This window comes from Anopheles maculipalpis, chromosome 2RL (genome assembly GCF_943734695.1).
Source record: "Anopheles maculipalpis chromosome 2RL, idAnoMacuDA_375_x, whole genome shotgun sequence".
Lineage (NCBI taxonomy): Eukaryota > Metazoa > Arthropoda > Insecta > Diptera > Culicidae > Anopheles > Anopheles maculipalpis.
Window position 1 is genome coordinate 65,672,442 of NC_064871.1, and position 21,651 is coordinate 65,694,092.

General features: G+C 40.6%; 4 protein-coding genes and 3 non-coding genes across 11 annotated transcripts in view; 4 read left to right on the top strand and 3 right to left on the bottom strand.

Annotated features, from left to right (window-relative positions):
- Positions 1 to 21,651, top strand: part of LOC126556080 (ubiquitin carboxyl-terminal hydrolase calypso) — a 332,487-nt gene that overhangs the window by 234,025 nt on the left and 76,811 nt on the right. The window lies entirely within an intron of this gene.
- Trnar-ccu (transfer RNA arginine (anticodon CCU)) lies at positions 1,274 to 1,346 on the bottom strand. Its single transcript has one exon. It is a non-coding gene; the product is annotated as a tRNA-Arg (tRNA).
- On the top strand, positions 1,747 to 2,469 carry LOC126556535 (zinc finger HIT domain-containing protein 3). The gene is made up of 3 exons (XM_050211797.1): positions 1,747 to 1,817; positions 1,885 to 2,045; positions 2,110 to 2,469. The coding sequence occupies exons 1-3, from the start codon at positions 1,747 to 1,749 to the stop codon at positions 2,334 to 2,336; spliced, it is 459 nt and encodes a 152-aa protein (XP_050067754.1). The 3' UTR covers positions 2,337 to 2,469.
- LOC126555959 (beta-glucuronidase) lies at positions 2,475 to 15,650 on the bottom strand. Of its 4 annotated transcripts, none has more exons than XM_050211101.1 (10): positions 15,533 to 15,650; positions 5,257 to 5,365; positions 4,876 to 5,176; positions 4,647 to 4,813; positions 4,041 to 4,563; positions 3,791 to 3,963; positions 3,492 to 3,720; positions 3,000 to 3,176; positions 2,782 to 2,920; positions 2,475 to 2,715 (listed from the first exon to the last, which is right to left on the bottom strand). In XM_050211101.1, the coding sequence occupies exons 1-10, from the start codon at positions 15,648 to 15,650 to the stop codon at positions 2,525 to 2,527; spliced, it is 2,127 nt and encodes a 708-aa protein (XP_050067058.1). In that variant the 3' UTR covers positions 2,475 to 2,524. The 4 variants fall into 4 exon arrangements, with proteins under 4 accessions (XP_050067058.1, XP_050067059.1, XP_050067057.1 ...); XM_050211102.1 differs by lacking the exon at positions 15,533 to 15,650 and adding an exon at positions 11,214 to 11,256; XM_050211100.1 differs by lacking the exon at positions 15,533 to 15,650 and adding an exon at positions 7,775 to 7,964.
- Positions 3,278 to 3,359, top strand: Trnas-cga (transfer RNA serine (anticodon CGA)). Its single transcript has one exon. It is a non-coding gene; the product is annotated as a tRNA-Ser (tRNA).
- Positions 15,982 to 16,063, bottom strand: Trnas-cga (transfer RNA serine (anticodon CGA)). The gene has a single exon. It is a non-coding gene; the product is annotated as a tRNA-Ser (tRNA).
- The window catches only part of LOC126555968 (matrix metalloproteinase-2), a 274,794-nt gene continuing 274,575 nt past the window's right edge, over positions 21,433 to 21,651 (top strand). The window contains exon 1 of the mRNA XM_050211119.1: positions 21,433 to 21,615. Within this exon, the coding sequence (XP_050067076.1) occupies positions 21,454 to 21,615 (162 nt within the window). The 5' untranslated portion in view covers positions 21,433 to 21,453. The remainder of the gene's footprint in view (positions 21,616 to 21,651) is intronic.

Below are 21,651 nucleotides of genomic sequence, written 5' to 3' on the forward strand. Positions count from 1 at the left end.
ACGATTTGCGCCGTGACACGCGCGGCGTCGCAACTGAGCCGCCGGGCCATAACACCTATAAAGTGTGTAATGCAGGCAGGCGGGTGGTGCACATATACCATCTCGATTGCGTGACCCATTGCGTCGTACGAGCGCATACGATCCGGTTCCGTTGGTGTTTGTCGTGTCCGTGACGAGCTTTTTGTCCGCTTGCACAATTCTGTCCGTCTGGGTACCGGGTGAAATGGTCATCATGGCCGATCCAGCAGCCAAATGTCACCAACGGTGAGGCGGATGTTAATAATATTCGGTCGATCGTTGTTGTGTACCGTTTGCCAAATTCGAGCAGCATCCACATCCAGCGAAACAGGTTCTACCGACGAGAGGTACCAGGTCTTCATGGTGGAGGGTAGGTAAGGCATTTGTGTTCGCACTCTGATGGTGGAACAGATCCGTAAACGTGCCCGATTCATTTGCGTTTGCCTCATTCATAAGGTTTTTCTTACCCGTTCGGTCCGCCAAATACCAAAACGAACAGATCGTCGTGCCAAGTAGCATTCGCTTTCGTTGCATTTGTTTAATGACGCCGCTGGACATGGTGCAATACAAAAGCATCCTAAAGGAAGAGGCGTATGATTAAATCTCTAGCAACGATCGCTTTTTGTAAACACCTTACCTTAAAAAAGGTCTGATGATTCCGTTCAATATGGTCACTTGTGAGAAGCAACTTTCACACTGGTTCTTCATCCGGGAACTTTGCCGGTGTGGGTGTATGAACGATGCTCCATCAATTTACTCATATTAAACCGTGCAAGAAATACACTTGGATTGTTCTATGACTGTGATCCTATCGCGAGTTGATGATGGACTGGAAAGAATGTATTGGACCATAAAAAAAAACAGGAAGAAAAAGAAGACTATGCTAATTGTCAAACACGCGATTGACAAGAATGTACTTGTACCATTTTGATTGTAACGCGAATTGCTGGTTGCTGTTTGCAAGTTATCGCTTATAAATTCGTTGGACTCTAAAGTAAAATGGCTAAAATAGTTGCCAATTGAGTGTTCTATCGCCGTTCAGGAAGTTCCTCTTCATACTGATAGTGTTAGTGAGTTGATAATAGCCATTTTCGGCGTGTTTTTCTTAGTATGTTAACCCCGGTTGTGGTTATCATGTCGTTGCAATGTACTGTGGTAAAAGTGTATAGCAAGCTCACAACTTAGCTTGGCAGTCAATAAAGTGAAGTGAAGGGGCGAAAAGAAAAAAGTGAAAAAAGAAGATTTAAGGATGGTTTACCCCAGATGGGACTCGAACCCACAATCCCCGGCTTAGGAGGCCGGTGCCTTGTCCATTAGGCCACTGGGGCGGTGTATGAGACGGTGCCAGCAGGTTATTTTAAGCTTTCTGTCATTTTTACTTCAAAATGGTCTTTCTAAAGTAAGTACTGCGTAAAAGAAATTTATTTCTATTTCTTTGTTTAAGAACTGTTCCTTTTACAATCAATATGTATAAAACGGATAAGTTAGCAGCTAATGTTTCATGTGTACAACTGTGTGCCATATTTTGATTATCGCTCGTACAAATGCTGTGTTTGGTGGCTCTCTGGCGGATATTTCAAGAAACCATTTATTTATGAGACATATTTTATAGCAGCTGATAATACACGGGCGAAAACCGAAACGAACTGTCAAAGCTGCTGTCAATAATGTTTTGTTAACATTAGCACGCGTTTATTATGTTGTGTTTATTGTTTATATGTTGCTAAAATGTTGGGAGCATGTGAAATTTGTAACGAAAAAGAACGAAAATATAGATGTAAAACGTGCTTTTTACATTAGTAAGTATGCTTAAAATGGCACGTGTAAACAAATTCATCTGTGACATTTTTATTTCGTTCTTTTTAGCTGTTCAGTGGTGTGTTACAAAAAGCACCAAGAGCAACCGTGTGAACCACCACCAGCAGCATTAGGAACTGAAGCAACAGTTCAGGAAGGCCGTGTTCCAAAGAAAATCATTCTGTTCAGTACAATAGATACCGTTCCGGTGGAAAAGCTAGAGCTGCTTGGTAAATTCCAGCGTTTTTACTAGTGTTTGGTTGTAGGAATTTAACTAAAAGTAAATTTCCGTAGGTCAAAGTGAGCATCTGAAGAATATGCTTTACAATCCACATTTAAGGCAGCTGCTGACGGAGATTGATAGTGCTAGGGATGGAATGAATGCCGTGAAGGTCGCCATGATGGAACCGCTCTTTGTGGAGTTTGCTGATGAATGTCTTCGACTAGTTGAACCAGAGGAAGACGCGTCCCAAGATAATCTGAACGAGCTAGTCTTTACGAACCGGCAACATCGGAGGTAGTGCCCAAGGAGATGCAAAAATGTGATATTGTCCGAACAAAATTTGACGATTTTCTTTGTATTATCAGTCCAGAATTAATTACATTTCAACACTTATATGATAGATAAAGAACAAACAAAAAGATTGTCGAATACTTTGTGTGTTTTTTACACTCTTACGATGTAAGTGGTTGGTCGTTTGGCAGCGTGTTACAGTTCGGTGCGCTTGCTGACTAGTTGGCTGGTGTCCGGAGCTGTGTAGAGGAACAGATCTTCCGGTAGATAACTCTTGCCAAGCTCGCCTAGTGCGTGGTACCGTTGGCGCAACAGGTAGGCGGCCGCCTTTGGTTGCCGATTGCGGGTAAAGATACCCTTTTTGTTGCCACCAACACGGGTGTACGCTGTAAGATAGGGAAAATCGTTAGCCTCGTTATCGGCATCGTTGGCACGATGGAAGTTATCTTTACTTTGCGCCGTCTTGAAGTCCGCAAAGTTCCACACAAATTCTCCAATGAAGAAGTTCTGCTTTCGGAGGGCATCGAACGCTTTAAAGTGCTGACTGAAGACACGCGTTTGGTAATCTTCGGACCAGATGTAGGCTGGAAGCTATGAAAAGGAACCGTAACGACGATGTAGATTTACAGTTGGAATTGTAGAAAAGTTGCAGCTTTGTTGTTTCACTTACCGTATGAAGTCCTTCCTGTGTATCAGCACCATATTCTGACATTAAGACCGGCTTATTGTGTTTTTTGTTCCATGCTTCGGCCTCCTCAATGACGCGGTTCGTAATCATGTTGAGTTTACCAGCGTTAGCATACCACGCGTTGTATCGGTTGAAGCTGACGATGTCCAAATGCTGGGCCTGTGTAAGTGAGAGCGAGACAGACAAATAAGTATGGAAAGTAAGACATGTGCTGCGAGCGCCGGTTTAAAAGCGTATTGTGGAGCGAAGGGAATTGTGAAGCAGTCGTGGCCGAGTGGTTAAGGCGTCTGACTCGAAATCAGATTCCCTCTGGGAGCGTAGGTTCGAATCCTACCGGCTGCGAATATTTTTTTATGCTTGCGAAGAACTGCTGTTATAGAAATTTATCTTCATTGTGCTTCTAGTGTTGTGTGCACCACTAACACTAAAAGAAATGAGATGAAAGTTTTCTATATCATGTGCTATCATACTTACAGCAAGATCATCATTTACATTCACAGCAATGGCGGCTGTTATTGGGCGCGTCGGATCTAGCTTTTTGGTATATTGTGCTACGGCCGCAAAGTATGCGTCCGCGCCCAGTTTACCGGTGCGAGGTTCATTTGCGATCGACCACATCACCACGCTGGGATGGTTTCGGTCTCTGTGAATTAGCTGCTCAATGCTGGATTTATGCTTTTCAAGCAGTATCTGCGAATAGTTCCTATACATCGCGAAATTTAGACAAGGATTAGAAGTGCATCAAGACGATGGCAACATTACCCGCAACTCACTCAGTATCTACGCTAGGACACTCGTCAATGATCATGATTCCGTGTTCGTCCGCAAACTGCATGCTTTCCTCCGAGTATGGATAGTGGGATGTCCGATAAGCATTGGCACCGACCCATTTGAGTAGATTGAAATCTTTGGTGAGAAGCGCTAAATCTAATCCCTTGCCACGTATCTGCAAACATGGAAAGAGAGCACACATTTTATTGATATTCCTTATAGTGGCACATGGACAAATCATTTTTTACTCACATCAGAATCTTCGTGACGTCCAAAACCTCTGAAGTAAATAGGCTTTTCGTTTATTAGGAAGGAACTATTGTTCCATCGCAAAGTGCGGATGCCAACCTTCATCCGGTAAACATCTAGAACCGTGTCGTCTTTGGTATCGGTGGGTGCTTCGTTTGATTGGGCTTTGCCCAGTGTGATCTCCATCGTGTATAGATAGCCCGGCTCAGGATCCATCAGGTATGGCCACCAAAGTTTCACCTTCGGAATGAAAATTGTTCCTTCAAGCTTCGCTTCCGATTCGTCCGTGCTGACGTGTGTTCCATTCCGATCGTACAGTTTCACCGTCAGTTGAAGATTCTTAGTTTCATTCGTACTAACTGTAACCTGATAGTCGATACGTCCTTCATCTCCTTCGTAGCTGGTATGGATCGCTACGTCCCGGATGTAGACCCGAGGAACTGTGTATAGAACTACCGAGCGATGAATTCCTGCGTAGTTGAAGAAGTCGAACGTGTATGATTGCACCAATTCCACGCCGTTGTCTCTGCGATTGGGAGTAGTAAATAATGGTGGTAAGCATGCTATCAGTTTTGGCTTTTCTATGGATACATTCTGCAGTTATCTTACATTGGTTGATTATCCACTTTGCCCTGAGGAATTGTCACCTGCAGCAACACATTGTCACACAGTACTGTTATACGGTTTTCTGCACCGTACTTCAAGACAGTAGTAACGTCCGCCTCAAAAGGAAGATGTCCTATTTCGTGCTTCGCAACCTGCACTCCATTGATCCACTACAAATAGTGAAAAGAATTAGGACAAGAACTTCTCTCTAACAAATATCAACACAGCTTACCACAATTGCATCGTAGTGTACGGATCCGAAGCGTATGAAAACTCGATCGTCCCCCCTCGACCATGCCTTCGGGACGAAGAATTTGCGATCGTACCACACCGTTCCGACATGATCGCGAAGTCCTGCATCCTCCGTGACATCGTTGTAGCTGCTCGGTACTGGCATGCCGATCGTTTGGCGAAACCGTGCCAAATCATCTGTGTACCACTTCTCGCGAATGCCCTGCGACGGATTGTTGCTATCGGAACGTACAAAGTTCCACATACCGTCTAGTTTCTTCATTTCACGCGTTTCCGACTCACTTGAGGAAGAAATAGAGGGAAATAGAATTATATATGGAGCGTACTAAAACGCTGAATGATCCTTCAATATGTCTCTTACATCGGATAGAGTAGACCCTCGGTGGAGGATTCGTTGCCTGAGGTATACATTGCTCCAAAAACTACGTTCACCATACAACCAATCATGCCCATAACAGCAAACGTCACCACTGGAAAGGAAAAAAAAATGTTCAAGGGTTGGAATTATTTATTGGGTTTTAGCATTAGACGAAGGAGGATCAGCGGTACAACGATCGCGATCTTGATCGAAGGCTTTTGCTTATAATTGATCACGGTGAATCCATTATCATGACTAATGTATGCTGCTGAAGTATCGTCTCACGTGTGTGATTGATATTGACGTTTGCCAAACAATTTAAAATTGTTGAACGATTGATACTGTAAACCAACAAACTGATGCTCATAAAACATGATTTTATTTGCAGATTTGCCGAAAGCGTATTTGCGTTCAATCATTTCGTGACTAATGATTACCAATGATTCACGAATAATGATTTATTCGTGACCAACACAACACATCGAATGCACGTGAGTGAGTAGTTAAGTTTGAGCTAAAATTATGGTAATCCTTGATGAGAGATATAATTGGAATTCTTTAATTATGGTAATTGCAGGTCCACACAAACGGTAAGAAGAGAAATTAAAATTCAAATTGCTGTGCTATATCTTGCCGAACAGTCAGTGATGGTGAGTAAACTGCAAGTAAATAGGAAACAGTAATAGAATGAAAGTTCCATGTTGTAAAGTTGTTTCATCAGTTTCATTTGTTTTTTTTTCTATCTTAAAATAATGTACATTTTTTTACACTAAAACAGAAGCTCAATCACATCAACTGTTTATTGCCAAATACGATTCTCGTGCAAAAGTAGAAATATTACCATTACCACAACCATATTTTCCTCATAGTGATTAACGCACGAGGAACCTATCGGGCACTCCCTTAAAAGTACGTAAAAATTCCATATGCTAGACGTCACATGTGATAGGTGTGCCGTGTACAGCACTGGAAGGCTAGAATTTCATGCAAAAAGTGTATGCACTAGTTTTTAGAGGCAGTCTTAGGTTTGTTAAATAGTAGCGCTGTTTGTTTTGAAGGTTAGTAATGGCATGAAAGCAGCACGGAATACACCTGATTTGTTGGCAAAATGCTATAACTTCCTGCAATCTGTGCGTGAATATGTCATATTTGGCATTGAAATTGAAGGAGGTATTTTATCCTCTACCACAGGCAGCTGATCAAGTACATTATTTGCATGCCTTTTGCTATATCTTAAATAAGCAATAAAAGGTTTTAGTAAAAACTGTGTTCTGCGGCCAAGGAAAACACTTTTGGAAACAGATAATTTATCGAAAAACACTTCAATTGAAGCGTCCACTTGAACGTTCAGTTAGTGGTAGATGATGCCACCATTAACGTCACCATGGCACGGCATCGATTTGGAGGATGAAATACAGAACCGCTTATTGAGACTTTATATACTACGTAAACCATTTAAGTACCCACATGATTTTTTTTCCCAGCAATGTCATGCTAAAAATAGTACGGTAACAAATCTTATGTCGAGTAGAACGAAACACCATGTCTCACCCCAAGACGCCGCACCCTATGAATCTATGCGTTATCCATATGCGATGAAAGTTTTTATGATTTTTGTTTTCGAAATTTCCATCTTATCTAAACAAATGCTGGGCGCACGATCTTGGGCAAATTTTCCGATCGCGATCGCGTTTATGCAATCTAAGATGCGTAGTGATTGAGCTGTGCGGTACGTAAACGGACAACAATCAACAATGTGAGAATTGTAGGTCCCTGCCGTGTTAGATATGGAAGCCCGCCAGTTCTTTGCCAAGGGAGGTAAGCATTATTGTAAACAAATCTCACGTTACCAAGCGAGTCAAAATGAAGCTAAAAGCATTCGGGTATGGTAAGACGTATCTCACGTTTATGAGGAGTTTACAATAACCGTAGCCTATGCTCGTGTTGAATCAGTAGTTTAAACGATGTTCGAACAAATTGGGGAAAAGTGTGTTACTATGATTGTCGCGAGGGGAGAATTTATTACCGGAAGTTACTACTATCCCACACATTGTTGTAGTTTATCTCTAGAAAGGAATTAATTGAAAGGAAACAAAAAAATCGTTTGTTTTGTTTCTATTCTATGCCTGCCTGTCTGTTTGCTTGTCTATTGCTGGTCGTGTTTTTGTGATCCGGACCGGATTCGTTGGTTCATTGATAATGTAAAACACAGCGATTTGGTTGGGCAACGGTTGAAATACACGAAATTGACCTTAGATGTATGTGTATGCTTTGTGTGATGGCACGCTTTGACGTCCCTTGTGATAATATAACGATGCTTTTGACCGACATCGGTCTAGGAGCGATTCACTACCAATATGAAAGTAACGTTATTGGAAGACTATTCCTGATCGTATGAAGCATGCCATTTGTTTTTATCGCAAAGTTAATGTCACTGCTATTGCTTGTGCTAGCCTAGCTATTCATTAAAGGCTAGTATAACTTCTGCCCAGCGTACCTCGGCTTGAATGTATGCAATCACCTGTTATCAACATGCGTTTCGGTTTCTTTTGCCGTTCAGCAACCACCACCACGTTCTCACTTTCACTGCCGGCTTCATTATCTCCCGTTTCATTAGCACTGCCACCAACAGAGTCGCGGCTGCCCAAAACTAATCGCATTACGCTACTAAATCCGTCTTCCTCAGCCATTACATCAACGACGCGTACTAAATATTATTACAACACACACACACATTGAGCACACTTTCGTTCGCTTTCACCGGACAGAATGCGATTCACATTATCGACAGGACGAGAAAACACGTGCGTGCGTGAGTGAGGGACTCGTGCGCGTATGTGCTGGAAAACTCCGACTTGGTACGTAAGATTGATCGCCGGCGTTTCCTGCGGTTGGAAAATGCATCCGTCAATGCTGGGAAGCCCTATGACGGTTACGGTACGGCTACGGACAGTGAACTTCGGTTGTGGCTGGAAAATGAACATTATCCATCTCCACAGCACCCATTCACGCGGAACCCTTTTTTAAAAATATTGCACGCCACTCTACCGTATCACTATCGCGCTTGACATTGCGCTTTGTAAAAGGATCGTCGAACTCCGTCTCGTCCTTTTGCTGCGCTTCTCCCACCACGTAAGGATCCAACACCCGCGGTTTGTAAAGAACTGTGTAGGGCTTCTTTCCTCATCATAGAAAGACACCCCCTGTTTGTTAAGGTTGTCTCTGAGTCTCGTTCTAGCTATGAAACTCTACGGCAGTTACAGAAAGGGGAAAAAACACAACCGGTTTCGACGACTACGAAGTTACTACTGGGGCGCTCTGAGCGAACCAAACTTTACGAAAAATACTGATAAAGGGCGAGAATACAAAAACAACATGCGTCATAGCGATCGGTAGAGGTTTCGTGCTGCACAAGACAAGAGCAGAATTTCCCGCGCGTTATGTTTATGTATTATCGTGCACGTGCATGATCAGCATGATTCAGTTTTGCAGTATTTGTATGAAACGTTGTAACAGCTGTCTTGCAAGGGTTTTAAAGGGACAAATAGAAAGTTTGTTTAGCAAGTAAAGATAAAGTAAGATAAAGTAAGTAAATATTTTTTTAAGGCATTATCCATCGACATAAAATTGGCGTGACATTCCTAAGTATTGGTGATGCTTTAGAGCACGCCGTACCAACCGATTGGCTTTACCTTTACACATAGAATGCATTCAAATCTTATCTGAACTGGTTTTACTGTGCGTTGCATATGAAGAAATGTGCGATACACAAAAAAAAAGTATTTTTGAGACACTAATCAGTGACTAATCTAATAGAACACTGAGCGAAATAAAAAATAATATGTTTTTGACAACATGAATTCGGAATTTTCTTTTCGATTGTTCTGTTTCCAGTTTAGTATGTTATTAGAATTAGAACCTTTTTGTTGTATCATTGAGTTGATATTTTTGCAAGTCATTCACATATAGGTCATAACTAAAATTCATGAAAAAAGGTGCGAAATAAGAATAGCACCACCATGCAAACTACGCTTCCTTAATTTTTTTTACAGATATTTGAATCGTTTTTGAATCAGTTATAGCCAGTTTCTACTTCATACAAAGTCTCATGTTTTTCGCTCGTTTAGTAGCAATTGCTTGAGAGAGGAACAGAATCTTTGGGTGAAATCGGGTGCCAAAAATTCCAATCACGTATTAAAAGACGTACAGTTCTTAAAATATAAAAATTTGATCTTTTCAGTGTTGGAACATTGATAGTGTGGGAAGTTTTTTCTTTTTCTTTCAATGGAAAGCTTTCATTGGCCTGGATCTCAACGAGGCAGAACTCGCCGATCGAAGCCCGAACGAGAATGTCTACATACATTCTAGAAATAAACATTTTTGATCACGTCAAAGCTTGTATGGGTTCGCATAGTTCCTTTGCCAACAGGATAATGCCGCGATTCATAACTTTAAACAGACTAAGACCTATTTCAAAACGAAAACTTGATGGATTACAATTAAATAATACGTTCTGCGTATCTGTATCCTGTGGAAAACCTTTGATCTATCTTTTTTTCGACTAGTCTCTGATTACAACGACCATTTCGATAACTGTCGCACTCGTGAATGCTGAGAATTGATCGAGTTTTATACCCCGCAATAACATATTTTAGCTACAAAATTACGGCCTAGTAAAATAAAACTAAATAGTGTCTGGTTCCTTCATAAAAGAATAGTTTAATTTTGTTGCAGTTGTAATATAGGCATCGTTTTTTTTTTTTTTTTGTAAAAACATTCTTCTCTGATTGTTGTCGTCTCCGAAATTTCCTCGATGCCTTTTTTGCTTGATGCGGTTCTAATGGATTATTACTTTGTCCGCAGAAATATAATGTGTAACTTCGTTTTGGCGCGCCAATTATAAGATCCTTTGGATACTCAATATATGCCATCGACATTAATCTTCTCTGAAGGATCGTGTTGTCTGATTAGATGCGAAACTCAGATCAACTCAGATTAAGGATGTGGGATCTCATTTAACGTTTCTCATCTAATGTCCGTAATCGTTTATGTTTGAAGGCACTGTACTGTTGCTGGGAATATGCTTGCGTAGTTTGGACACCGGCTGGTGTGACGGCGATAGCTAGTGCGTGTCCCCTAGTCGGTTTCTTTCGAGTTACCACAGTGTGTCTGCTCAGTCTTACCCCTAATGTTGTCGCTTAGTATCACTGCAAACACATCATCCTCGTATACAATCCCCATTTATTGCTGGACTACTGTCCAATTCCTTGGATGTTTTTGTTTTCTTTTATATTTTCGCTACGCTTTTTTCCGTTACCTGCGTGAGAGATTTCCACTTCACATCTTGAATAGGCTAACGCGTTATGGTCAGAATGATCCTTTTCTTAGAGTGCAAGCAGCTATTAGCAACTCTCAGCCATGACAACCATTTAACAACCATGTTCTGTTTTCACTTTTTCGTGTTCGTTTTTGTGCTTCCTTATCTTTTCCTTAATGTTAATTTTGATACATCGTTAAGCCTTCGAGGCAGATATCTGTCAATATTTATTTGCAAAAATTGGCAAAATTCATATATTTACAACATGTAGCGATCGAAGAAGATGCCTTTGCATATTTACTATAAAAAATAATAAAGTATTGTTCTCTGTGTCGTTTATGCTCAAAAACACGTTACAAAAGACACGTCTGCATTCAGTCATAATCAAAATTGGAAAATCGCTAAATAGAATATCTTCCCTCAGCTAATTTTAATTGGCGCTTGAATGATAATAGGTGATACGATTGCCGAAGGTCTCGCTGGACGTTATCTGGAATACTTTCGTCTATCGTGCCTACCAATGTGCAGGAGATCAGTACGAGATAACCAATTTCAACTGGCAAAGGTTCCTTTTGTGTAATGTGGGATTGACGGTGAAGTAATTTGATGTGCTGAATGTTTGGTTATAGGCTTTTCTGCTTACCTATTAACGCAGTAACAACTAATCGCATTCGGTGATCATGCTCAATGCGGCGCAACTTTTCTATTCTTCGTTTAATTCTCTCAGAATCCCGAAGCAACAGCAGCTTGCGGGCCTCACCACTAGGTGGCGCCACCATGACGTTGATGCCTTTCGTCTTCACACGCCGTTACGCTAAACTGTTGGATATCAAACAACCACTATCAATCACGGCAACAAGACTCACAGCATTCACACAACTTTACACACTATGCTCCAAATTCACCGGTTATGGTGTATGATAGTAATCACGGGTTTCTTCATAATCTCAATGAAGTATGCTTATGGTTAACTTCAATTCAAACACGAATCACGTGCTTTGCGATGCTTATTACACACTTCCGTAAATGGAATCGAATTAGATGGTGGCGCTCGAACCATCCGAGGAAATGGGACCCGTAACTAACCCGCGGGCGAATCATCGAACGACTGAATTTGGTGTTTGATATTGTTCGATAGGATGTGCTGTGTGCAGTTGTTCCCTTTAACCAACACACGTTGAATGTTTTGTGGCCATTATCGGGTGACTTGGTCCAAGAGCAAAGATAGTCCCACGCGAGATATGAACGCTAGGGCACACAAATGCTATACAGGGAATGGTGCTTTACGGTTGTGTCGTTGATGTTTTTGTTCGCCTTATCGAGCAAAGTGTTACCGGTTGTACTATAACTTAACATAGTCGCTCACGGAGCGCAACGGAGCTATGATAAGGAACTGCTTTTGATTAATCGACGGAATCTAGAAATTGCACGCAAGTCGGTTGGTGTTGTTGTATGCAATAATCATCGCTGTTCTAGATTTCTCAATACGAACTGAATGGTTTTGAAGAATACAGTTTACACCTTTCATGCTATGTTATCTACAGCATACAGGTACCGCATGGGCAGCGTTATCATCTGAAATATTATTGTGTCACAGCGTGCTTCTGCTATTCATATGTTGACCCACATTGCATGCTTAACGACCCAGCGCAGTGAAGAAATCATTGAGCTCAGTTGTAAAGTTGCACCTCCTGGAGTGCTCAAAGATAACGCGTCATGACCGATTTTTGAAATTATTTATCATACTTTGCTTCTGTAGTGGTTAAAGGGTAGGAAGGGCTCTAAGAGAGGAAACCGGCAGCCGTATACTTATTTATGTTTGTCCAAAGAAGATTCTGGGAATATTAATTCTTTCGGTGTCGATATCCATCAGATCATTACAGAACGCTTTGGCTTGTAGAGGCTGTAATGCAATCAAGCGATCAGTTGACATAATTGGTTCCATTAGTTGAATTGACATAGAATTCAACTGGAACTGAGTAATGACTAAAGTGTTTGCCGTGAAGGCTTCACATATCACCCTCAAGGAGATCAAGATAATGGTGAGCTCTGGATGGAAGGCATGTTTTGCGATTTCCATTGAATCGTTAATCGTTGTTTTGGCCTGAAGCGCGTGTATCATCCTTGATCGAGAGGATTTCTATTAATAAATTTACATGTATATTTATATAGTGTTATGTAGTTCTTGTTGAATCTAACTCTGGCAGACAATGAGGTTTTTGGACGTTTAAAAGATGACACGCACTGTCAAGTAACTATCCTTTTAATAAAAATATAAATCGCTAGTATAAGTTATATGAAATTGGCACACTTGCTAAAAAACAAAATATCGTTCCAGGTCCTTTAAGATGGCTGCCAATAGTTTAATGAGTATACTGCTGTGATCATGTTTGCTGGTTTGAAACAAATGTCTCGGTTGTTTTTTATAATTCAACTTAAGAAAACCAACAAATTTGATTTGTTTGGGTTAGATATGTCTAACTGGTGTACAAATATTTTTTTCTTGTTGCCTTTCCTTTAAGGTTTCTAACTGACAGTTTTCTAACTGACGTTGGTACCAGTTGTAACTAGTGAGTTACATCCTGACCACCGATTATAACTGCATTGAGTTTTACGACATTGAACCAAATTTAGAAAGAAAAAATTCTAATAGGATGCAGATTTGGGTCTCCCAACAGGGTTGTAGGATCCTCCAATTCATCTAAACGATAAACAATGTTTTGGGCAATACAATTTAACAAAAAAGGCCCTTTGTCCATCTCCATGAGCAATGAACGGCAACGTTGTGAAGAATATCTTGCTGGAAAGCTCAGCAAGAATCGGAAAATAAAAACATTAATGCAAGACACGCATTGCCAAGGTGTCTGATAGTTGTCGGAAATCCACTCTGTAGACTATTGTTGAATATTGTTTATGAATTCTGCTTAACATTCGAGAAAAATTAAATCCGATGATTTATCTGAAGTTGAAGTTTTGATTTCACCGACGTCTAAAGTCAATCTATTTTTAAAATGCAAAACAACCTTTACAATTTTACATTACTTCCTTGCTACATTGCATTGAGCAATCCGATCATGGCAGAGTATTAGCAAAACTCCTTCGCATGACCTTACGCATTTTTTGTCGACCCTTCTCCATTTGCACAGCTAATTACTTAATACCGATTAACAGCACTGAATTGAACAGGTTTTTTTTTTTGTAGTGTTCTCTGACGCTACTGCTGGTGAGAAATTCCTAAACGATTAACACTATACGTAGACACATTCAAAAACTCGTTCTGCGGGATGAACATTAGCGGTAAATAAAACGAATGTAGTAAGGTAAGATGATAAGTTCTCAAATGTGAATAAAATGCACCAACTATTTACCAATTTTAGGATCGCAAGCTCGAAAACCACCACCAGCACACACAGTATGGAACACTTTCCTGTGGGTACCCATAATTCCGATCGAGCTCTATACCCACGACGATTAGCTTGCTGCCAACCAGGGAACAGTCAGATCCAAAAAGTTTTCACAAGATCACAGAAACAATTATCAAATTTTGTACCGTGCGTTTGTAGACACTACTTTAATCGAACGACACGCGCACAGTGGAATGGATGGTGACGGTATCAGCTAAGTCTACCAGAAAAGGGGAATGAACCATAACACGACACACGACGTAAACGGAGCGCTAATCAAATCCGATCCTCCGATATGCACTTGTCTCGTTTGCTCTTTACGCGATGCCTAATGCAATCCGTATTAACATCCGCCGGCCGATGATTGCTGATGCTGACGATGATGGATCCTGCCCCGTAAAGTGACAGACAAATGCTGTTGTGCGAGGGGCGTTTGTATAAGGAAGATCACTCGCAAACGCTCTCGAGACATGCGTTTTCTTCCGATCAGTTCGAAACATCAACTTGAACTGGCGTGTCGCGTCTGGCGAGAGACGCTACTTGTATGCAAAGGTCGGTTCGTGAGTCGAACCGATCCACTCTGCTACACGCCACCGCTCGACATCGTATCGATCCCCATAGCACACGCATAATTGCGATTATCGTCGTTTTCGTAATTCTGCTTTCGTTGTTAGTGTGCAGTAAAGCTGTGCTTATCTCAGTAGGACCAACGGGGTTTTTGGACAAGTAAAGTTTACAATTATTTTAGGCTAGTAGAACATACAATAATAGTTTTAATATTTATTTTGATCTTTTCCACGTAATACATGATGACGATTTGTGTTAGTCTAAGCTTAATCACATGTACACAGAAGTAACGCAAGTAACAAAAAGTGTAACTTTCGATGCTTTTTCTTATATGTGTAAGTCTTCTCGTGATCGTTATTGCTATTCCGTGTAGTATAAGTAAGTTTAGTACTGTTCCAATTCTGCAACAACTAACTAACTTCTGAACACATCCAGAGTGTGGAAGACAAAGATACCAACATACTCGCTTATCTAATCTGAACGATTTATGAAAAGAAGAGAGTATGAGATGTATAAGTTATGTTTCTATTACTCAAAGTACGACAAAGGAAGAGAACTCCCTGAACAGCAACATTGCGTATTTTATGATGAGAAACATAGATCCCCACCACCATCGTACACGCTATTGAAGTTCATGTAGAACACTCTCACAAAGAGTACGACTGCCACATTTGTTCGGCGGTATCATGCCGTGATAAAAGGGACCGATAAGGGTGAGTGTGAAAAAAAAAAACAACAGAAGATGAACCTCTGATAAGCACCACAAATAGATAAAGACACACAATGCGATCAAGCAACTAACGAAGCGTTAAACACCTAACGCCAGCAAGTCGTAGTAACAGAGTTGATGTTGATGTGGCATTTAAATTCTTACCGGTATGTTGTCTACACAGCAGCGCACAGTTTGCGCGGTGAGCGTTATATATCGTTACAACACTTCTCTATCATGACGTCAGCACGTGTGTGAGGGATAGGCTTTCCTATAACGTACCTTCAAGGAGTGCCAATAAACTGGCCCAAAATCTTCTTGCCAAGCGCCATTGGATGCTGTTGGTAGTGGACGACACAGATGATACGATAGCCACTGACTTAGAACTGATTGTAAACATTCAGAGGTAAAAAAAAAGCACAACAAACACTAAAAACTGGAGTAAAAGCGGAGCGTAGGAGCGTTCACGGTGGGAAGGTCTGACGCCGACGAATGTTTGTTTACGATTGAAGCAGTGGAGGACTGTCGAGTTTGACAATCAGCTGAAGGAGAAGCTTTGTTTGCTTTGCTGAGTGCTTTTGGCATAAAAGTTCAGCGCTGCGATTTTGCTGTAAACTTTCGAAGCTTGTTTCGCACTGGTATAACAAGAAGCTTTGTGCAAAGGGTAGCTTTTCAAGGCAAGCACGAAGATATAAAAAAGATAACGAATGCGCGTTGTTGGCGCTTGTGTGCGCAGCCGGTAGGATTCGAACCTACGCTCCCAGAGGGAATCTGATTTCGAGTCAGACGCCTTAACCACTCGGCCACGACTGCTTGATGGTGAAGGCGGTGCTCAAATGTTATCTGTAGTTACTACACAGAATCCTATGGTACAATGAATGGACCTACTAGGAATTGCCTAGTTTTCAGAAGGTCGCTATATCTGGAACATTTCAAAAACATTTGGTTGTAAATTATTGTAATTAGCAGAAGCGAAGTAAAAAATATTTTAAAAACTGATGTTTTATATGAAATGTCACAATTCGAAAAACGAAGGTTCAACGAAATTGAAACCGAAAGAAAGAATGTGGTAAACGTTATTTCGAAATCAAACTGAATAACTGGTTTTTCGTTTTCGAATGGAGTTCGTTTGTTGTGAATTCTTTGCCGAATAAGGCAACATCTCGTATGGTTGCAACTTGTCCTCTGGAGACTCATGACCTTTTTTATCCGGCGGCGATTTGTTTGACCATTGGGATAAGGTTCGTTGAAAGTAAAAGATGTTGGATTGCAGCACGTTTTAGTTTCATTACATCCATCCTGCTTGCTGATTTCTGATGTATTTATGAAATAATGTTTATAGAATTAAAAAATAAAGAAATTATTTGAATACAAAAAGAAGATACGGTTGAAAAAATAGTGTAAGATTAATCATCAACTGATCGATGACTATTCAAAGATACAAAAACGTGATTATTATGAGTAATTGCAAAAGCCATGTATGATGATTTCTTACAATACGCCACGTGCTTTTTTGTACTAAAGCTTGGCTTTGTTTAAATAACGAATAAAAATAATGCCCAGAATTACAATGAATAATCAATCGTTGGTGATATGTATATAGTACCATAGGTTGGAATTAATCTTTTATTAATTTGTTCATAATTTCTTTGTTTTTAGTAGTTATTGCTTATTTTCAATATAGTTAATGGTACTTATTTTAAAATTAAACTTTAGTCATCTACAACGCTAGTAGCCGCAGTTAAGGGAAACGTTTGGAGTAGTTATTTCAAACTTATTTTGAATCAAGGGTCATTTTGCATGAGCGTGTGGTTTTTCCTGCATGAAGTAGTGCCACTTTTTGGCCTTCCGATGCAATCAAAATCTTCAGTATTTACTAGGACAAAGGAATGCACCAGTGACAATTGCAAGCCTAACTGTTTATGTAAGAAGAATAATCAATCATCAGTACCTCTGTCCCTCATTGATCCGGGATCGCACGATGGGTGGTCTAGTTGCTGTTGTTTTTGAACGTAAACGTAACGTCCGCGACGAATCCCATACTGATGACTGTCATCTCACGTGCTTTGTTCGCTGGAAACCATGAAGGTCTTAAAAAACCTTAGATTGAGCATTTTGTGGCAAAGGGACTCACTGATCGTGCTACTACGTGAAGGACACTGTCACCTTTTATGGATAAACCTTCCAGTGTGAGGTTCACGTGCGAAGTAGTAACGCCTCATTAACAAGCTCTTCCGCTTGAAACGATACGTTGCTCGTGTGTCGATACAACAATTCACTAGGAACTACAAATATTGTACAGAGCTTTGTTGTTCCTAAAGAAAATTACAAACAACGCTAAGACTTCTATGTGCTGATCAAATGTGTTTTGGTGGCATACGTGTTTGGATATTTTAACTTGAATGATCAGATCAAGATCGGTGAATAAAGCACTTCAATACACCAAAACAATTCATTGCACACAACACTAAAACAATGATAATAAACAATAACGATAATAATAACTAAAAACCCGATTGTATTCTTCTGAACGAAAATGACGCTTATTTTGAGTTATTTAGAAATTTAAGGATTTTCTTCGATAATATGATAAAAAATATGATCTATATTTTTTGTGTAAACAAAAAAGAAGTAACTTGCAAATGATTCATATAAAATATTAGGTCATTAGTATCATCATGTAATAGCAATTCAACACGGAAAGTGTAACACCAGTTTCATAACAAAAACTGCAGATACAAGAGTTTCAAGTGCAAGACACACAAATGTAAACGATAACAGGCAAGAACACTAGACTGTTGATTGTGTAGTGTTAGCAAAACAGGGTCATAGATAGTAAAAATAATTGATTAGAGTTATTGCCTCAATATATAGCTGGTCGCCAGTATAGCTGGAAATGATACAACCATCGGGCAGGGGGGCGGCCCGGCAACAACGATTCCGGTCTTTACACGGCAGGACCGGAGTTCAAATCTCATCCAAACCCGCCGACCGTAGTGAGGACTTGACTATCCTACTACGTGGTATATCGCCAAGTCTAATAAAAGCCATTCCGATGGCCGGCGTGACCTTATAAAAGAAGGTCGTTAAGCCAACAAGAAAGAGATACAACTTGTACGGTTCCAAAACTGACATTTTACGCCTTTGAGAAATGACAAAAGGATATTTGGCGTCATAATGTGAAGAAAGATAATCGAGACACAGCTATAATGATGAATTCCACGTTCTGTACCAGTGCTCGACGATCTCACAATTGTGCAGAAAATTTTAGACTGTTTGAGAAATTGAGATAGAGTGGTGGTGCTGATGCGTCCCTCAGAATGACCGGGATTATTGGATTGGCGGTATCGAGGATTTCTTCTGTAGCAGGCTTAGACTGCGAAGCGGTTGTAACGCCTGATAACTACTAATGCAAGATCATAAGCAAAGATTGCAGAAGATTAAGAACAAATACTACTTATAAACCAATAGCTGACAGATTATTTAAGCCGGTGACATGATGTAACTAACAAGGATAAAAGAAAATATCGTAAGTATAGATAATGATCCAGACAAGGCCATAAAACAAAGAATTTAGGAAAAATGAACTAGAATTTGTATTAAAAGAAATTAGTATAAAAAAGGATATTAAAATATGATCATAAACAAACACTACCTTGTATGATAAAGTTGTAATAATTGGGATCAAGATGATCATGATCCTTCAGAATTACCAAAGTGGTAGGCCTTTTTTATGTAACCCCATGAACGGCCCTCACCCAATTTCAATCATCCAGGAACATTTTATCCCTTTCTTATTATTCCGCGTGCTCCCTAGTGCCGACTCACTCCACTCAACTTTCAACCAGCCGTTAGTCGAAATTTTCAAAAACTTCAAAATGGGCGGTACCTGATCAAAAACATAATCAATAGCTATAGTCATAATTGGTGATATTGGTGTGGTTATCCAGTGCTCTATCGACACAGATTCAAGATTCGTATTGTTATTCAAAACCAAACTTTAGTTTAGCAGTTTGCAGTTGTCTTTATGTTGTCTAAAATAACCTCTAGCGATAATAGTGACTACAAACAAGTGGTTAAATGGCAGTCTTGAACCCTTCAAGTGCTTGTTGAAACAAAATCTCAGCAAGTATGGTATGGGTGCGTGAGTGATAAGATTTTTGTGAGGAAAGCCGAAGGAACAAATCTCCTCCATAAACGGGAAGAAGTGGGGTTATCAACAAGAGTTGTTAAAGCTGTTCCGGGGAGACTCTCACACACGATGTTCAAGTCCCTGGAACTGCATATGCATTGTCCCACTGATAACGAGACTTCGCTGAGCGACTGCTAAAGTGCGTAGGCTGAGATTGTTTGAACACTTGTTAACCTACTGCTCGTTTGCAGTTCACATCAAAATGATCATGTTATGCGTGTTTTCAAAGTTAATGGTTTTATGAACAAAGTAAACTTTTACTCATGAAACAAAAACATTCTGGCTGGCTGAGGAAGGTTCTATCGGTTGTAAAGATTTCGTTATTGCAATACGTGCAGTACCTTTAAAACTTTATGTTGTAATATTGTTAAAATGGTATCTTGAAGATCTTTCTGTTGGGATGAGGATTTTTAAATGATGCTATGCCGTCATTATCCTTTTGTTCAACGCAAGTAGATCACATTGATGAGGATAATCTCTTTATGATTCCCTGGTATATCGGTGACGTGTTGCATTGGCAAAGTTGATAAACAACAGTGACGTATCATTGAATGTGAATATCCCCAAAAATCACGATCAGCTGGAATTTCCGAATCGAGCAGAATACCTGTCAAGCAGGGGACGATATTCAACAAGATATTTTCATATTCCGTACGCACTCTCACAGATAGCCTCCACTCACTTTACCGCATTTTGAGCGGAATTCACTCGATTCTCTCACGAATGGCGTTTTACTCGCGATCATGCAAGATCCCACTTTTATGCTTGCTGGTTGTTGGTTGAAAATGTTCGATGTTAGTTCCGATCTGAACGCACCAGACATCGGTTGCGCAGCTCCTGTGTGCGGCAAGCGGGCGGGCGATTACCAAAAACGGAACAAAATTCACATAAAATAAATTCAATAATGACTTTAAGTTGCAACATATTCAGTAAATCGATTATTTTCCACATTTACTGTGTCCGGCATAGTGTGTGCCCTTGTCACTGAAGCCCGCCTGTTGCCGCCCCCTTGTGCAGCAAGTACAGGAAAGAAAGTCACCCCTACTGCTGGGAAGAAGAAAGAAAGAAAGTAGCAACAACAAGGCAAAAATCGAAACGAAGAAGAGCGTACCAAAACAAAGGGAAGCCAAGGGAATAACACACGCATCAAAGGATATTCTACGCAAGCGCGCGGTCTTGTCCTCGTTCCCGTGTCCACCGGGTTATACGTACGGTCGGTCCGTCTGACGCCTGCCGGTCTTTGGCCCGTTTTGTCCATGTTATCCTCGTGCTCGTTATTACCAGTTTTGTTGTGATATTTCGTCGTGGTGATTTAAAAAGGCTTGGGTTTGTACAGGCATTATACCACGATTCCAAGCTACAACTTCCTTGAGTTGTTTGGAAAAAAGTGTAAAAGTGTTTCCATATCCAAAAGTGTTGTGTGGTGGTGATTGTGTGTGTAAATTAAATTATTATTTTGTGGTGCAATTATTGAAGTGAGTCCTTCACTGCCATTGGTGCCTCATTCGTCCAAGAAGTGAGTGAAAGTGCGTTACAGGCTTGCAAATATTGTAAGTATCGGGCGAAAAAGGGCTGATTTGTGCCTAAGGAATCCCCCAAGTGCTGTGCGTGAGTCATCGGTGTGAACGAATATCCTCGTGAGGGTGTAAGGATAGCGATCGTGCGCTTGAAAGTGCGCTTGTGTTATGTGAGCGTATGAGTGCGTAAGGAAGAGTGCTGTTTGCTGTTTGCTAGGAGGTGAGTTGACACTCACACAATCGTAGTGTTTCGCGCCAATCAGCTGATGCATTGGGCAGTCGTAGTGTTTGGTAGTGTTTTGAAAAAGCGTGCAACAGTGCAATAAAAGCAATAAAGTTTATCGTGAATTATATTATATTGTGGTCAAACGAAAAGAAAAAAGGCTGTTAATTAGTGGTTTTTGAAGCAAAAGCTCACTACACCGTTTACGTGATAGTTGTGTGAATAGCACTACAAAGTTTTACCACTGCTCCAATCCTTCCACACATCATAAATGAGGAAATATAGGACAGTTCGGCCATCGGGTCCAAAATATTCCACCAAGTGTCTAATGCTGCTAAATCTATGGAATATCATGGTTCTGGTCATCGTTGGCAAACCGGTCGGCGTGGAGCGACGAAACGACGCCAAATTCTGGGACTACGACGATGAAGTGGTAAGCATCTAGCATCCAAGTTGAGAAGAGAGCACC

Bases quoted from the DNA above. Each gene is read 5' to 3' on its own strand.
- LOC126556535 (XM_050211797.1), top strand. From the start codon at position 1,747: ATGTTGGGAGCATGTGAAATTTGTAACGAAAAAGAACGAAAATATAGA. The intron at 1,818-1,884 runs GTAAGTATGCTT...CGTTCTTTTTAG, and splicing joins AAAACGTGCTTTTTACATTA to CTGTTCAGTGGTGTGTTACA. The intron at 2,046-2,109 runs GTAAATTCCAGC...AAATTTCCGTAG, and splicing joins GGAAAAGCTAGAGCTGCTTG to GTCAAAGTGAGCATCTGAAG.
- LOC126555959 (XM_050211099.1), bottom strand. From the start codon at position 7,943: ATGGCTGAGGAAGACGGATTTAGTAGCGTAATGCGATTAGTTTTGGGC. The intron at 4,814-4,875 runs GTAAGCTGTGTT...CACTATTTGTAG, and splicing joins TACACTACGATGCAATTGTG to TGGATCAATGGAGTGCAGGT. The intron at 2,716-2,781 runs GTAAAGATAACT...CCTATCTTACAG, and splicing joins GGACTTCAAGACGGCGCAAA to CGTACACCCGTGTTGGTGGC.